This window comes from Epinephelus lanceolatus, chromosome 11, assembly GCF_041903045.1.
Source record: "Epinephelus lanceolatus isolate andai-2023 chromosome 11, ASM4190304v1, whole genome shotgun sequence".
NCBI classification, from domain to species: domain Eukaryota; kingdom Metazoa; phylum Chordata; class Actinopteri; order Perciformes; family Serranidae; genus Epinephelus; species Epinephelus lanceolatus.
The window spans coordinates 33,159,271-33,173,238 of NC_135744.1; the positions used below are offsets into that span (position 1 = coordinate 33,159,271).

At 41.2% G+C, this 13,968-nt stretch overlaps 1 protein-coding gene across 1 annotated transcript; it reads left to right on the forward strand.

The window, feature by feature from the left end:
• Positions 1-409: 409 nt before the first annotated feature.
• LOC117271747 (sodium/hydrogen exchanger 6-like) lies at positions 410-10,304 on the forward strand. Its single transcript, XM_033650112.2, has 16 exons — positions 410-808; positions 1,854-2,053; positions 2,293-2,370; positions 2,489-2,565; positions 2,685-2,797; positions 2,953-3,058; positions 4,693-4,834; positions 5,126-5,231; positions 5,740-5,828; positions 6,192-6,305; positions 7,254-7,365; positions 7,913-8,066; positions 8,160-8,190; positions 9,019-9,107; positions 9,323-9,428; positions 9,838-10,304. Exons 1-16 carry the CDS (start codon positions 532-534, stop codon positions 10,153-10,155), a joined length of 2,112 nt encoding a protein of 703 aa, XP_033506003.1. The 5' UTR covers positions 410-531; the 3' UTR covers positions 10,156-10,304.
• Positions 10,305-13,968: the final 3,664 nt, after the last annotated feature.

Below are 13,968 nucleotides of genomic sequence, written 5' to 3' on the forward strand. Positions count from 1 at the left end.
AGTGCCATCTAGTTCCATAATACTCAAGAGAAAGCAGACATCTCTACGGCCGATACCTCCAACACCCTACGTCTCACACCACAAGCAATCTGTTTTAAATAGCAGTACAGGTATGAGGAAAAGTATGTGTTTTTGATTTTGTGGTGACTTGTCCCTTTAAGTTTCTCACTGTATTTCTGTTTTTTTCCCATAGACTGTATAGGTTTTAGCTGTTTTTGTTGTGCTGAAATCTTATTTACTGTCAGTTTGTTTGTGTTTATTTTTAGTTTTTTTTTTTGTCCTGGTGCATTTCATAGTGCAATGTTACTGTGACATGACAGCAGCCCTCAGCACCATGAAGGGTCGCTGTTTGTGTCAGCACCACCAACGGTCATAAGCCGACTCTTATTTTGAAGAACCGGAAGTGGCAGTGTTTTGATAACGGCTGCGGAAGAAGCTGTCATTTGGCCAATTTCCCATCCAAGCGGTAGTTTCCCATCAAAACCGACACCAATTCAACGACAAATGTAACCGTCTCACAGAAAGCCAACGATGGGATTTACATGGAGTCGCTTTCTCGGCGTTAAACCGTCGAAAGCGCTCATGTTGTTGCCTTTTCTGTTGACATTTCTGCTCGTCGGGAGCCAAGGCGAAAGCAATGCGATGGACAACGTCGCAACTGAGAGGCTGGCTGAGGAGAGCCACCGACAGGACAGTGCCAATCTACTCATATTCATAATGCTCCTAACACTCACCATTTTAACCATATGGCTGTTCAAACACCGGCGGTTTAGGTTCCTGCACGAGACAGGACTTGCCATGATTTATGGTAAGACCGCTAACGTTCATGTCAATCAATTAACTCAACTTAGCGTCTATGCTAGCTGGCTATGATACCGTTAGCTCCTCAAACTGGACCAGTGAGCTAATTCACAGCTTATTCTTAGGTTTCACGGTGTATGGGAGAGTTCCCCTGGATATATGATATATATCAGCGTACTGTTAACGTAGTGTTATTAATCCAGTATTATATGTAATGGTACTGGCCTTAATAAATAGTAACTGTATCAGGGTTGTGGTCTTTTACTTGGTTTGTCTTGTGGCAGCTGTCAAATTAAAAGTAGAATATATGGAAACATTGGTAACATCTAAGATTGCTGGATTATGTAAAAATATTAAACTCATTACCCCTTTTAACTAGACACCTGCACCTCCAGTCATTTTAAGTATGTAGCGAGAGGCTGTTTTGATAAATCTTTTGGATAGATCATCTTTAAATCAGCTTGTCCTAATTGAAAATAATTTTGCAATATCCCAGGCTAATTAAAATATTTCTAACAGCCTCACGCCTTAAGGAGGCAGCAGCTCAGTCCATAGGGACTTGGGTTGGGATTAATAAACTATATCTTCTTCTTCTTGCCTTATGTTGCCGCACAATAAAAACCTCACTGTCATACTTCGAGGTCTTTTGAGGTCCTCGGGCAGAGGTCTTTTGTCTGGTCCGGGGGACAGAGTGTTTTCTGTCAGGGCCCCAAGGCTCTGGGACAACCTGCCTAAGGAAATCAGATTGGCCGAGTCAGTGATCTCTTTTTAAGTCCCTTCTTAAAACATACTTAATCAGAGAGTCTTTCCCAATTGCACTTGAGTTTTAAGTTAATTTAAACTGTCTTTTATTTCCTATGTTTTTATACACTTAAGTATTTTTATCCATTCTTTTAGAAGTTGTTTTCATGTCTTGCCTGTTTTAATTATTGACATGTAAACTTGTTTTTGAAATGCACCATATAAAAGATACAACTATTATTATTTACTACAGATGTTTGTCTTACTGCTTTGCCTTCACTCCCCTTCTCTTCTCCTCTTCCTCCCTGAAGGCCTGTTGGTGGGTGTGATCCTGCGGTTCGGCGTCCATGTGCCCCAGAGCATGAGTGACGTGACCCTCAGCTGTGCCGTCAACGCCAGCCCCGCCACTCTGCTGGTCAACGTCAGTGGGCGATTCTATGAGTACACTCTGAAGGGGGAAGTCAGCCGGGGCAAAGGTCACCAAGTGCAGGACGATGAGATGCTGAGAAAGGCAAGGGGATGAAAAATAAAAAAATATGTTTTTTAGTGTGATAAACAACCTCTGCACACTGATATCTAAACATAATCTGTGTCTGTAAAATGTTGGTGAATGATGTTAATTTATTAGTTTGCATACACAAACACACTGGGCTCTGAAGTATGTTGGAAAGGTGTGTCGAATTCAACATGTGGGGAATTCACTACTTAAAAACAGGTGTATAACCTCTTATTACTCACTGCTTTCTTCAGGTGACCTTTGACCCAGAAGTGTTCTTCAACATTTTACTGCCTCCCATCATCTTCCACGCCGGCTACAGTCTGAAAAGGGTAAGAGGGATAAGGTTATATTTAGGATTATTGTGATATTTATCTACACTGTCCCAACCCAGCAACTAGTACCAGAGAGCAACTAACTGCTGTTAATAAATATGTCTGTCTGTCTCAGAGACATTTCTTCAGAAACATAGGCTCCATCCTGGCCTACGCCTTCATGGGAACAGTTATCTCCTGCTTTATTATTGGGTAAGTCACTTGTTTATCTCTGAAATATATACACTCAGATGCAAATACAGTAACTGATAAAAGATTTCTGCCAGTGCCAGTGTCTTTTATGAATTGTGCACATTCTTCTTTCGTCCTAGGCTGATCATGTATGGCTTTGTGTCCTTCATGAAAGCCGTTGGCCAGCTTGGGGGAGATTTTTACTTTACTGACTGCCTCTTCTTTGGGGCCATCGTTTCAGCAACAGACCCAGGTAGGTTGTGCCTTAATAGCTTTCAGCACCCATATATACACAGACTGTCGACCATTCCTGTTGTTGGACAGTCTCTATGTTTGAGGGCTTTCTTTGCTCCTGTCCTGCTGCACAGTATTTGTGTAAGTGTTTTCTTTTTCTCCTCTGTGTCTCAGTGACAGTGCTGGCTATCTTCAATGAGCTAAAAGTAGATGTGGACCTGTATGCTTTACTCTTTGGGGAAAGTGTCCTCAATGACGCCGTGGCCATCGTCCTCTCTTCGTAAGCATTAATTAATTACACACTGCAGAAATATACACACGCAGCCCATCCAGCAACAGTATTGTCCACTTCTGTTTCATCAAAACGGCAGTGGTTTCACATTTAAAGATAGGTTAACATTTTTGCAAGTCTGTCTCAAAACCATACGCACATTTCAACAGTTACAAGATCCCCTGGTCCATACTGTACTATCTTACTGTGTCAAATAGACGTGATGAGGGACAAAATCCACAGCCCTCTTTTTGTGAGAAATAGATCCAGGTTCAGTTGAAGCTCAAGTGAGGCTCCAGCAGTCTGAGTCAGACAAATCAAGTGGGTGTTTCTGCAAAGTTACTTCTTTTTTGATGCAAAATTCAGCTTTTTGTTTTCCTGTACAGTGTTTTCTTGCTGAGCTGCAGCTGAGGGAAAGTAAATCAAATGGAATTTTGTTCTAAATAGACTAACTTTGGAAGATACTTGTATTACAGCCTGTTTTGTCTGACTCTGACTGTTGAAGCCTCACATTTTGTCCCCTATCACTTGAATCAGAATTGCATTAGGAAGGGATATTTTCATGGCGAGTATGGACAGGAGTAATACATGAGGCATTAGCATGTTAGTGTTGTTTTAAGACAGACTTGAAAAAATATGAACCTGTCCTTCAGTATTCTAGTTCTTTGGTAATAATTGGCACTTAAATGAGGTTAACTGCAGCAAATTCAGCTTTCTGTGTTGTACATTGCACACAAATGAGCACTAATCATACTAACATCACTCCCTGTCATTTCACTGCTTGCCTTCCTTCACCCGTCCGTGTCATTCATCGCCTACTTGTACGTATGTATGCAGTGTTCTCCTCCGCTTGGAGAAGCAGGGTGGGCAGGGGGCTGGAGCTGTGAGCTCCCCAGTAGACGATGGCCCTCTCGGGCCTGAGAGCACGGAGGAATGGCTGGGAGATAACCAGACATTCACTCCCCGGTGGGTGAGCAGGCGGTCTGTGTGCGTGGTTGTGCTGGCAGAGATTTAGTGTTAGAACCTGATCATCTCGACTCAAAAATCTTTTGCTTAGAGTCTAGCCTTGAACCACCACCCATTAGGATGATCACCGCCCTCCCCTGCTACCCTTTCATATCCATTCCTTGTATCATTTTTCAGTTTTCTCTGTGCTCTATAGACCCTGCAAATGAAAATACTACTTTTTAATGAAAGCTGTGGTAATCTGGTGTGTAACAGGTGTATTACTTAATGAATATTAGTGCTGATGATTTGCTTTGTTGGTCCTGAAGTCATTTGGGCACTACTTCTCATTAAGGGGTAGCACCTGAACACTCTTATTGGATTAAAATTGAGCATGCAGACCCTATCATCCTCCCTTTTTTATAACTGTAAAACCCAACTCCAGTCCACGTGTGTGACGTCTGTGTTAATATTTTTAAGTGGCAACCAAAAATCCTCTAAATTTATACAAACTCAGACCAGACTGTTGATCTCATTATTGGATTTGGGTTGCTGCAAGTTTGATTTGATGCCTGACTTCCTCTTGAACATCTGTTTGTTTCATTATGAGAGCATGTGATTAACAGTTGATGAGTTCCCCTTTCTGGATTCTTAGTAAGTGTCCGTTTAATTTTTCCATGTAAATCTCTTGCCCTCAGCTCCATCGTGGCGTACCAGCCCGTCGGAGACAACAGCCACAGCTTTGAGGCCATGGCGATGTTGAAATCCTTCGGCGTCTTCTTGGGCGTTTTCAGTGGATCCTTTGCTCTTGGGGTAGCCACTGGAGTCATGACCGCTCTCATATCCTTTCACCTAAAATTTGCCATCATAACGTACATTTATATTTACCGTTATGCAGAATTAACAGGGTTTAAAACAGTGGCCTTTAAACTCTTTTCTGACTTTGAACTAGAAAAGCTATTGAGACTGTTTCAGTATAGGAGTTGCCTGGATTGTGTTCTTGCACAATAACATAGAACAGTGCTCACTTATTCACACAGTTTATACAGTAATGTTTGTCTTACCTGCACTGCAGGTTGACTGCGGATGTGCCACCTCTTGTTTTGCTCCTTGACTCTCAGTTTTCCTCACGTGACCAAGTTTACTAAGCTGAGGGACTTCCCCTTGCTGGAGACTGCTCTCTTCTTCCTCATGTCTTGGAGCACCTTCCTGTTGGCTGAGGCCTGCGGGTTCACAGGTACACCAGCACACAGCACACATGCATGCACGTTAAAGGTCCAGTGTGTAGGATTTAGGGGCATCTATTGGCAGAAGTGGTATCTAATATTCATAACTATGTTTTTGTTGGTTTATAATCACCCTAAAATAAGATTTATTATGTTTTTGTGACTTTTAAATGAGCTGTTTGTCTATATATGGAGTAGGTAGTTCCTTCTTAGGAAGTTCCAACTATCACCTAAAAACAGTGATGCAGTAAATACAACACTGAGAGAGCATGAGGCATTCACACCAGAGTAGATTAAATCAGCAAACTAACACAATCTCAAGCTACAGGATGTCACTAGAAAGTGCTAATGTGTATTCACCACAGTGTGATGGATACATTTAAGTTAGATGGGTTAGTTTTAAACCACAATATCAGCTAAGGACAGAGGCTTTGCTTACCTATTCAGTGAAGTATAATTCAGTGTGTTTGGAGTGAAACTGAAGTGAGATCTGTGTGTGTGTTTGTTCTTTTTATGTAGGTGTCGTGGCTGTGCTGTTCTGTGGGATCACTCAGGCTCACTACACCTTTAACAATCTCTCCCCTGACTCTCAGGACAGGACCAAACAGGTGATGTGCAGTCTTATCTTTGGTCACTTGCACACGCTTTATCTAGTGATAAATCTTGACTGAATTATGGTTCAGTTTTTCGTCCAATCATTAAGATGGATTTTGTGGTGCAATAACACTTTTGAAGTTTTAGATATCTAGAAATGCAATGTGTGACATTTTACTTAGTAAATTTGAAAATACAGGTAACATCTGGCACTTACGAGTCATCTGAAACTACAGTGAATGAACACAACCTTTAAAAGACACTTTAACGTGATAACTGCATCCAAAGTGAAGTGAATGCAATAAGCACTTTTCTGTTTTTCTCGTGCAGTTAGTTTACAGTATTTAAATTGTCTTTGTTGGTCTCTCTCCTATCAGTTGTTTGAGCTTCTGAACTTCCTGGCAGAGAACTTCATCTTCTCCTACATGGGTCTGACTCTCTTCTCCTTCCAGTCACACGTCTTCAACCCTTTGTTCATCATTGGAGCCTTTGTATCCTTTACTCTGATCACTCTTAATGGATGCTCCAGAGATGATTATCTATCTGACGATGAATGTTGTTGCATAAATGTAGTAAATGTTTTGATGATGCCATAGTCAGTGGTAGAATATAATTAAGAGCATGTACTCAAGAACTGTTCATTAGTACAAATTTGGTGTACTTGTGCCTGCGTATTTTCTTCTCCTGCCACTTTATATTTATATTCAACTACAGTTCAGAGTTAAATATTATACTTTTTACTCCACTAGAATTATTCGACAGCTTTAGTTACTAGTTATTTTAGAAATTAAAGTACATCTGAAACATTTAGTTGATTATTCCTTTGAGAGAAAATTAACTGGCAACTATATGGATAATCGTTTATTGTTGCAAAAATGCAGAAATATTTCATAGTTCCAGCTTCACAACTGCAAGGATTTGCTGCTTTTCCTTTTCAATAATTCTAATTATTTTAATGTATTTCTTATAATGTTGAGGTTTCAATGCAGGTCTTTTACTTGTAACAGTATTTTTACAGTGTGGTATTAGTACTTTTATTCATGTAAAAGACCTGAATACTTCCTCTTCCACTGGCCACAGTGCTTCTAGCTGTAAAGTATCAGTCACAGATTGTTGTTTCTTTGTCTTGTCTTGTCCAAAGTAGACTGTTGCAGTCCATAAAACATGTTCACTCCCCTGAGGCTGGACCTGTCTGCATCAGTTATTGATAGCAGCTGCCAGTGCTCATAATAATAATACAGTGTATTTGAACACTGTTAGTATTTTAGAGAATATCTCAGTGTGTCAGGGAGCCCAAGAGTAACAGTAAATCTAAAAGAAAGATGAGTCAGTGATGACAAAGAATTTCCAAACTGCCGTCTACCCACGATTATTTTCCATCCCAGCTTGCCGGTGCTGTTATTGTGCAGTGTGCTCTCTCCTTGACCTTCCTCGTGTAGCTGGCTGTGTTTCTGGGCAGGGCGGCAAACATCTACCCTTTGTCCTTCCTGCTCAACCTGGGCCGCAGGAACAAGATTGGGTCCAACTTTCAGCACGTCATGATGTTTGCAGGTACTGAGCGGAGACTGTTAAGTCTCTGCTGTCAGCTTTAGGCTTCCTCTACTATTTCTACTGAACTGTTTCTCAGCTGGGACCTGGGTCCATTAAAATAAACTGTCAGTGGAACAGAGCAGATTCAAGCCTGTAGTTATAAAAACATTAACCTAGATAATAAAGTGTGAAGACAGTCTCCTTTTAGACCAGCAACAATCTTACTTAGATACAGTATTGTTATGAATAACAGTCGCTATGTCTGCTGACATTTACTGTTGACACTGTCTAATAATAAAAATCCCCTGCATGTGTCTGCACATATTGTTTCTATACCACCAGACCTGAGAGGAAAACACCTACATCAGCAGCATACTGTGCAGGAGGGGATTGCTGAGAAACTAGTAACAGAAACATTATGTTAAACATATGTTTTTGTCCTTGTCATGATTTAATGATAAATGAAAAATTGCACGCTGCCTCACGCAAGGTCTCTCCCACGCCGCCTTGTGGTGAAACAGACACACATAGTTTCTCAATCTCACACTGTCTTGTTTGTCTCCTTCAGGTCTGCGTGGGGCGATGACCTTTGCTCTCTCTATCCGTGACACTGCAACGTACGCCCGTCAGATGATGTTTTCAACCACCCTCCTAATTGTCTTCTTCACTGTGTGGGTCTGTGGAGGGGGCACCATGCCCATGCTGTCCTTCATGAGCATACCGTAAGGCTGCGTCTGTTATTGTGTCTGTTTGGTTGATCCCCTATATCGAGTTTTTTTCTGTCAAAGTCACTGCTGCTACCTTTTCTCTTTCAGGGTGGGTGTGGACTCTGATCAAGACAACTCTGTAAGTAACTTACACAGATTGTAATCTCTTGTTTTGGAAAATGTAATTATTTTTTGGTTGCATTGTCAAGGTGCTATCCCTAAGTAAAAGTAAAAATGTTTAAACCTGCAGTGGAGCACTTTTGTCCCCCCTCTGGCAGTGAGAGTAATTACACAAACATTGTCAACGTATGCTCATGATTTATGCCTGCAAAATGAGCTTGCCACTTCTCCCTGCCCCCAGGAGCACTCTCTTAAAATCTTGCCATGCAAATAAGGGCAAAGGGAAAGAACAAGCCCAGTGATGGGAGTTTGTTTTTTTATCTGGTGCACAAATCCAGAAATGTTTTTGGCCACGTCTTAAGATATTTTTGGGGGTGCTTTTGCCTCTATTTGATAGGACAGATATAGCTTGAAAGGGGGAGAGGGTGGGGATGACATGCAGCAAAGGGGCCGTGGGTTGGAATCGAACCCGGGGCTGCTGCGGCAAGGACACAGCCTTTGTACATGGGGTGCCCGCTCTACCAAGAGAGATTTTATTGCTGTGTCTGTCTGGCTGCTGCTCTGTTGCTATGGTCTCTCCCCCTTCCTGTCCCCTCCAGCTCTGACTGGTTGATGTAAAATGCTTCACTTCAGGTGTGCCCGCACTGGAAAGTTAGAGCAGACACCAGAAATCTGGAATACTGTGAAATACAGAAAGCTTTCCTTAGAGGCAATAGGCTACATCAGCAATGTGTGAACTTGTTTGGCAAGGGCTTCAATGTAAAGGAGGTTCATTTATACGTAAAAGTTCTGCACTCTAGCTTTAAGTTGTGAAACAGTAACTGTGTAAAAATGTGCTTTTCAACAGAATTCAGCAGTGTTGGATGGGTCACAGCGGAGGAACACCAAACATGAGAGCGCCTGGCCCTTCAGGATCTGGTATAACTTTGACCACAAGTATCCTTTAAGATTTGGAAGTCCTTAGAAGTGTGGATGCTAGATTCAGCTTTGGACACCAGAGGGCGCATTTGCCAAACTGTAAGAAATGTACTACAGTAATGTCATCTTTCTGTACAGGAGATTAAGGCATTGATAGCTAGCTTGTTGACCAATTAAATTGTATAATTAAAAGTGTTGTAAGAAGTGGTAATAATCCTTGACAAAAGCTCCAGCTACCTGAAGCCCCTCCTGACCCACAGCGGCCCTCCTCTCACTGCTACTCTGCCTGCTTGTTGTGGCCCGCTGGCACGATGCCTCACCAGCCCACAGGCCTATGAGGTTTGGACACACAGCATCATGTACTACAGTTAAAGGAGCTCTTTTTAAAGGCCTGATCAATGACTTCTTTACCATCGGAAATACACGGATATTTGTAGATATTATAGTATCATTTGTGAGTTTAATATTTTTGTGTTTCTTACTGATTGTCATTTGAAATATTTAGCTGTTTTAGGGTATTTAAGATGAACAAGAATGAACTTTAAATCTCACTTAATAGTGTTAGTCCATATGTTTAAAATCCTAATCAGAAAGTCTTTAAACACATCAGCAGGTCATTCATTTGTATGTTCAAATTTGGTGGTGGGGCATTGGATTGTGCTTTTATTTAAAGTAGCACTTTTTCGTGTATTCTCCTTCATCTCCTTGCTTTCCTTTTTCTCTCCCCATTTCCCTTTCCACTCACCAGAACGAAGGCCAGCTCCACGACGATGACTCTGACTTCATCCTGAATGATGCCAGCGTGAGCTCCATGTACGCCGACGTCACGGTCAGCACGGATGCATCTGGATCCCACACCATCAACCGCAAGTGCACCTCCAGCACCGGGGGCGGCCCGTCTGATGAAGGTCTGGATCACGAGCTCGCCTTGGCTGAACATGAAGTGGCGATCAGGGGCACCCGCCTGGTCCTGCCCATGGATGATCCAGTGGAGCCCCCAACGACTGTCACCCTGCCTCCGCCACCCTCCCCGCCACGCTCCGAACCTCGCAGGCACAGACTGTAAGAAGGCGTACACTGTCAGGATGTAGTTTGTTGTTTTCATCTTTAAAAAAAAAAAAAAAAAAATCACAAATCATCTAATTTGATTTCACAGGAAAATAATCATCTGTTAGTTGATTTGTTTGGATTTTTGATCGAGACACAAACTGCGTGACAAACTAAAAGTCACCATGTTGATGGGTCCACCTCTCTATCTAACGTGGTTTTAAAATAGGCTCAGCTTTGTGACAAACTTGAGGCGCGCTTGATTTAACTCACCATTTAGGGTGGATTACTGTAATCTTGAATGTGAATGCACTACATGTAAGAAGTCCAAACGGTAACTTAAAATCATTTGAGATGCACATATAGTCACCATTTTGGGAAGCTAAAAAAATGGGGCTGTAGTATTTGCTCCTAAGTTTGTACTACTGTGGTGTCAGTGCTGTTATCTATGCTCTATAAAGGCCGCAACTCCCTTTGGCTTCATGGGGCCATCCCCAAACGGTTCATATGCAGTTTACCTTTCTGTGGTGAAGTTGCTCCTGACAACAGGACCTCTACTTGTCTAGCTTCCTTCAAGTATCTGTAAGATGACCTACTGTGTCTAACATTAAGGGCAGTTGACTTTGCTCTGGTGTAACATTCAGTGGTGTTGAAGAGCATTTACACTACAGCTCCATCACTAATCTTACTTATCTATCAGGCTGGTGAGTGTCCCGTATGTTTACGTCTCTCTTATTGGTGGGGAAACTTTGAAGAAGAGGAATTAGGGATTGTGATTGGCCAAGGTAGGAGCAACTAGACAATGACGTTGACGTCTGTGATGGAAGTATTAGGAGTAATGAAATTTAAAAGAAGCTTCCACGACAGTTTCCAGTTTTATCACTGCCTGCCTCTTTCTCTTCTCGATCAGACTTTTGACTTGTTCATTTATTTATTTAACTAAAAAAGATTTATTTATATAATGACTTGTTTATTTATTATTTATTTATTGTTTTGTGGAGTGACATTAACGATTATCTTGCCCTGTTCAAAACGAGGGCTGCTCGGTGGCGAAAGGTCGTTTTGCACCTTTTTCTCCACAGAGCGCTACGACTACACAAGGTACATTGTATGGTAGGGAAGCCACGATGAAGTTCTTTACAACGTGTGCATGTTAAAATATCTCCTTCCTGTACTGTAGCACATCCTTCTACTTTATACTTGGAAACTAGAGCTTCCCTGTGTGTGTATTTTACAAGTGTGTGTTTGTGTGTGGTTGATGTCAGAATGAAATTGTCCAAATCTACTGACGTGGTTATTAGGGCTAATGTCTGTCTCTGGGTTTTCTGTCGTCATTTGGTTAAATACAAAGTAACTGCCATGTCATACAGCGAAGATGACTCTGAGGGCTGGCTGAACTGTTTTGAATTAAAGTGCCTATTCAGACATTCAATTACTCAATGTAGATTTGTACATATTTTGATTTGCTAATGTGCAGTAAGATTATCTTTCTTGTTTTTTATATGACACTAAACCCCTCTGACTGAAGATTAATATTGTATTCCCAGTGTAATTAGGCATTAGGTGACCACCTGTCTATGGTGGAGATCACAAAAGAGTGCAAACTTAATCACTACTTTTATTAATAGGAAATAATTATCACTAATATTTTACTGGATAGAAAATATGTACTTTATCAAAAAGTATATGTGGCATTTTAAAATGACTGAATGCAACAAGAACCATACAGACTGTTTCTCAGTGAGGTCAACTACAGGCCAACTATAACAGGAGGATACCAACGACATTTTACTGATGCAATGTTAGTGTTTTTGTTCCTTGTTTGGCAACCAAGATTGCATTTTCTGTTCCCACTTTGACAGATGTTTTGCACTGAGGCATCTCCTTAGTTGACCCTTGGTTGTTCCGTTTTCTGGTAGGCGATTTTTGTGACAGAGGTAGAAATTAATTTCTGGTTTTGAACATGCACAGGTTTGTTTTAACCGTGTCGAGCTGCACGAGTTGTCTTTTTGATCTTCAAGCGTTTTTCTTAATATGAGATTTGAGTGTGTGTAATCATCCAGAGAAATGGACAACTGAGTTTACATTGTTTTTCTTTCATGAAGGTACCCTTTGATTTTCATTGCTTATTTAAATGTAATTGAACCAATAAATAAACATACTTTGTTAATATGGGAATTTTGAAGAAAGGAATCTTACAATAGCAACTGCACCTAAAAGTTAAAATCTGACCATGTTTGTTTCTACTGATCGTAGAAACTGTTAATGACAGTTGTATTTGTGAAAAGTACACCTGCAATAGGTCTGTATGTGAATGTTTTTAAAATGTGAACTCATGTTGACGGGGAGATCATCTCAGACTTAGTAAATTGTTCCCTGTGTAGTCCTGAAGTTATTAACATTATCTCCTCAGTCGGGCATCTTGCAAGTGTACTAGAAGAAAATAAAAACAAATCTTGAAAATGACATCTTTGTTCTTTATGCTGTCCCATAATCACCTCCTTATAACTGGTACTGTTCTATATTATTAGGCTTCTTAAGATTTAAAGGTCCAGTGTGATGGATTTTGTGGCACCTAGTGGTGAGGTTGCAGAAAGTTTCTTCTATGTGCTACTGAAAAAACAACATGGCGGGCTCCATGGAAGAGGACCCACTCCATGGCTGAATCCAAATGTCCAGACTTCACCGCACATGCAGACTCGCAGACTTTGCAGGCACGTTACCAGGAAGTACGGGAGAGTTGAGAGCTGTCCAAACCCACAATTCAACCAGTCCACAAGGGGCCTCAAGCAGACTCTCTGCAGACTTCCAGAGAGTCCACTTGGGGTGCAGACTTCAGCACACTTCACTGATGTAATAACCCACAATTCACTGCCATACGGACATGACGTTGTGCTTTTTGCAATTGCTGGAAAAAAAAACCCTATGAATGTGTAAAATAATTACTGGTAGCTAGGCCTATTCAAATGTTCCTTGAATTATGTAGGCCAGAAATAATATTCAACCACATCATGATACAGAGATGTGTAGAAGTATAGGCTGTAGAGGGGATGAAAATACATTTTATTATTGCAGCCTATCAGGCTGTGCAGTGTAATAGGCTAAAAAACTGGCTGAAAAACAACAAAAGAAGGTTTCTAATGTCAGTAATATCCAATTATTAAGTTAAAGGCCTGTCCTTATTTCAAAACTACTGTTTTTGAAGGTGTGCACGAGATTCATATCTTGTCATCTGCAGGAACAGATGAGTAGGCACTATTCATTAACTTATACGACATGAATATGACAGCGATAGTTAATCGTTTCCACGGCAACGAGTAAAACAGTCTCAAGGGCTGTCTATGAGCTGCTTGCAGTCTCTGCACTAGCAGACTTTATGTGATAGCAATAAATACATCACACTACGTACAACTGCAGTCGGCGAGGGCTCAGTCTGCGAGTTCAGAGGGTGGACATTTGGATACAGCCCATATGTAGAGAAAATCCAGGCCCCAGGATGTGCACCAGGCTTTGAAGCTTATTTCTGTCAAGACAAAACTGGAATTACGACTTCTGGGTCCATTACATGATGCCATGGAGCCAAAAAGACTTTATCCCATAGGCTTACACTGTGAAAGACAACTATAAATTAGTGTTTTCGATCTGATCCTTAAAGTCTAGAAGAGCCACACAGGTAAATCATTTTCTCCCTAATTCAAGTTAGCAGAGTGCTAAACCAGAAGTTGGCTGCTCAACTAGTGGAAGTCTGTAGTGCACCTTTATACTTTATGGGCCCAACGATGCAAAAGATCCAATTAATTTTTTACCTGTGAGATCAAACTTTTTTGGCGTC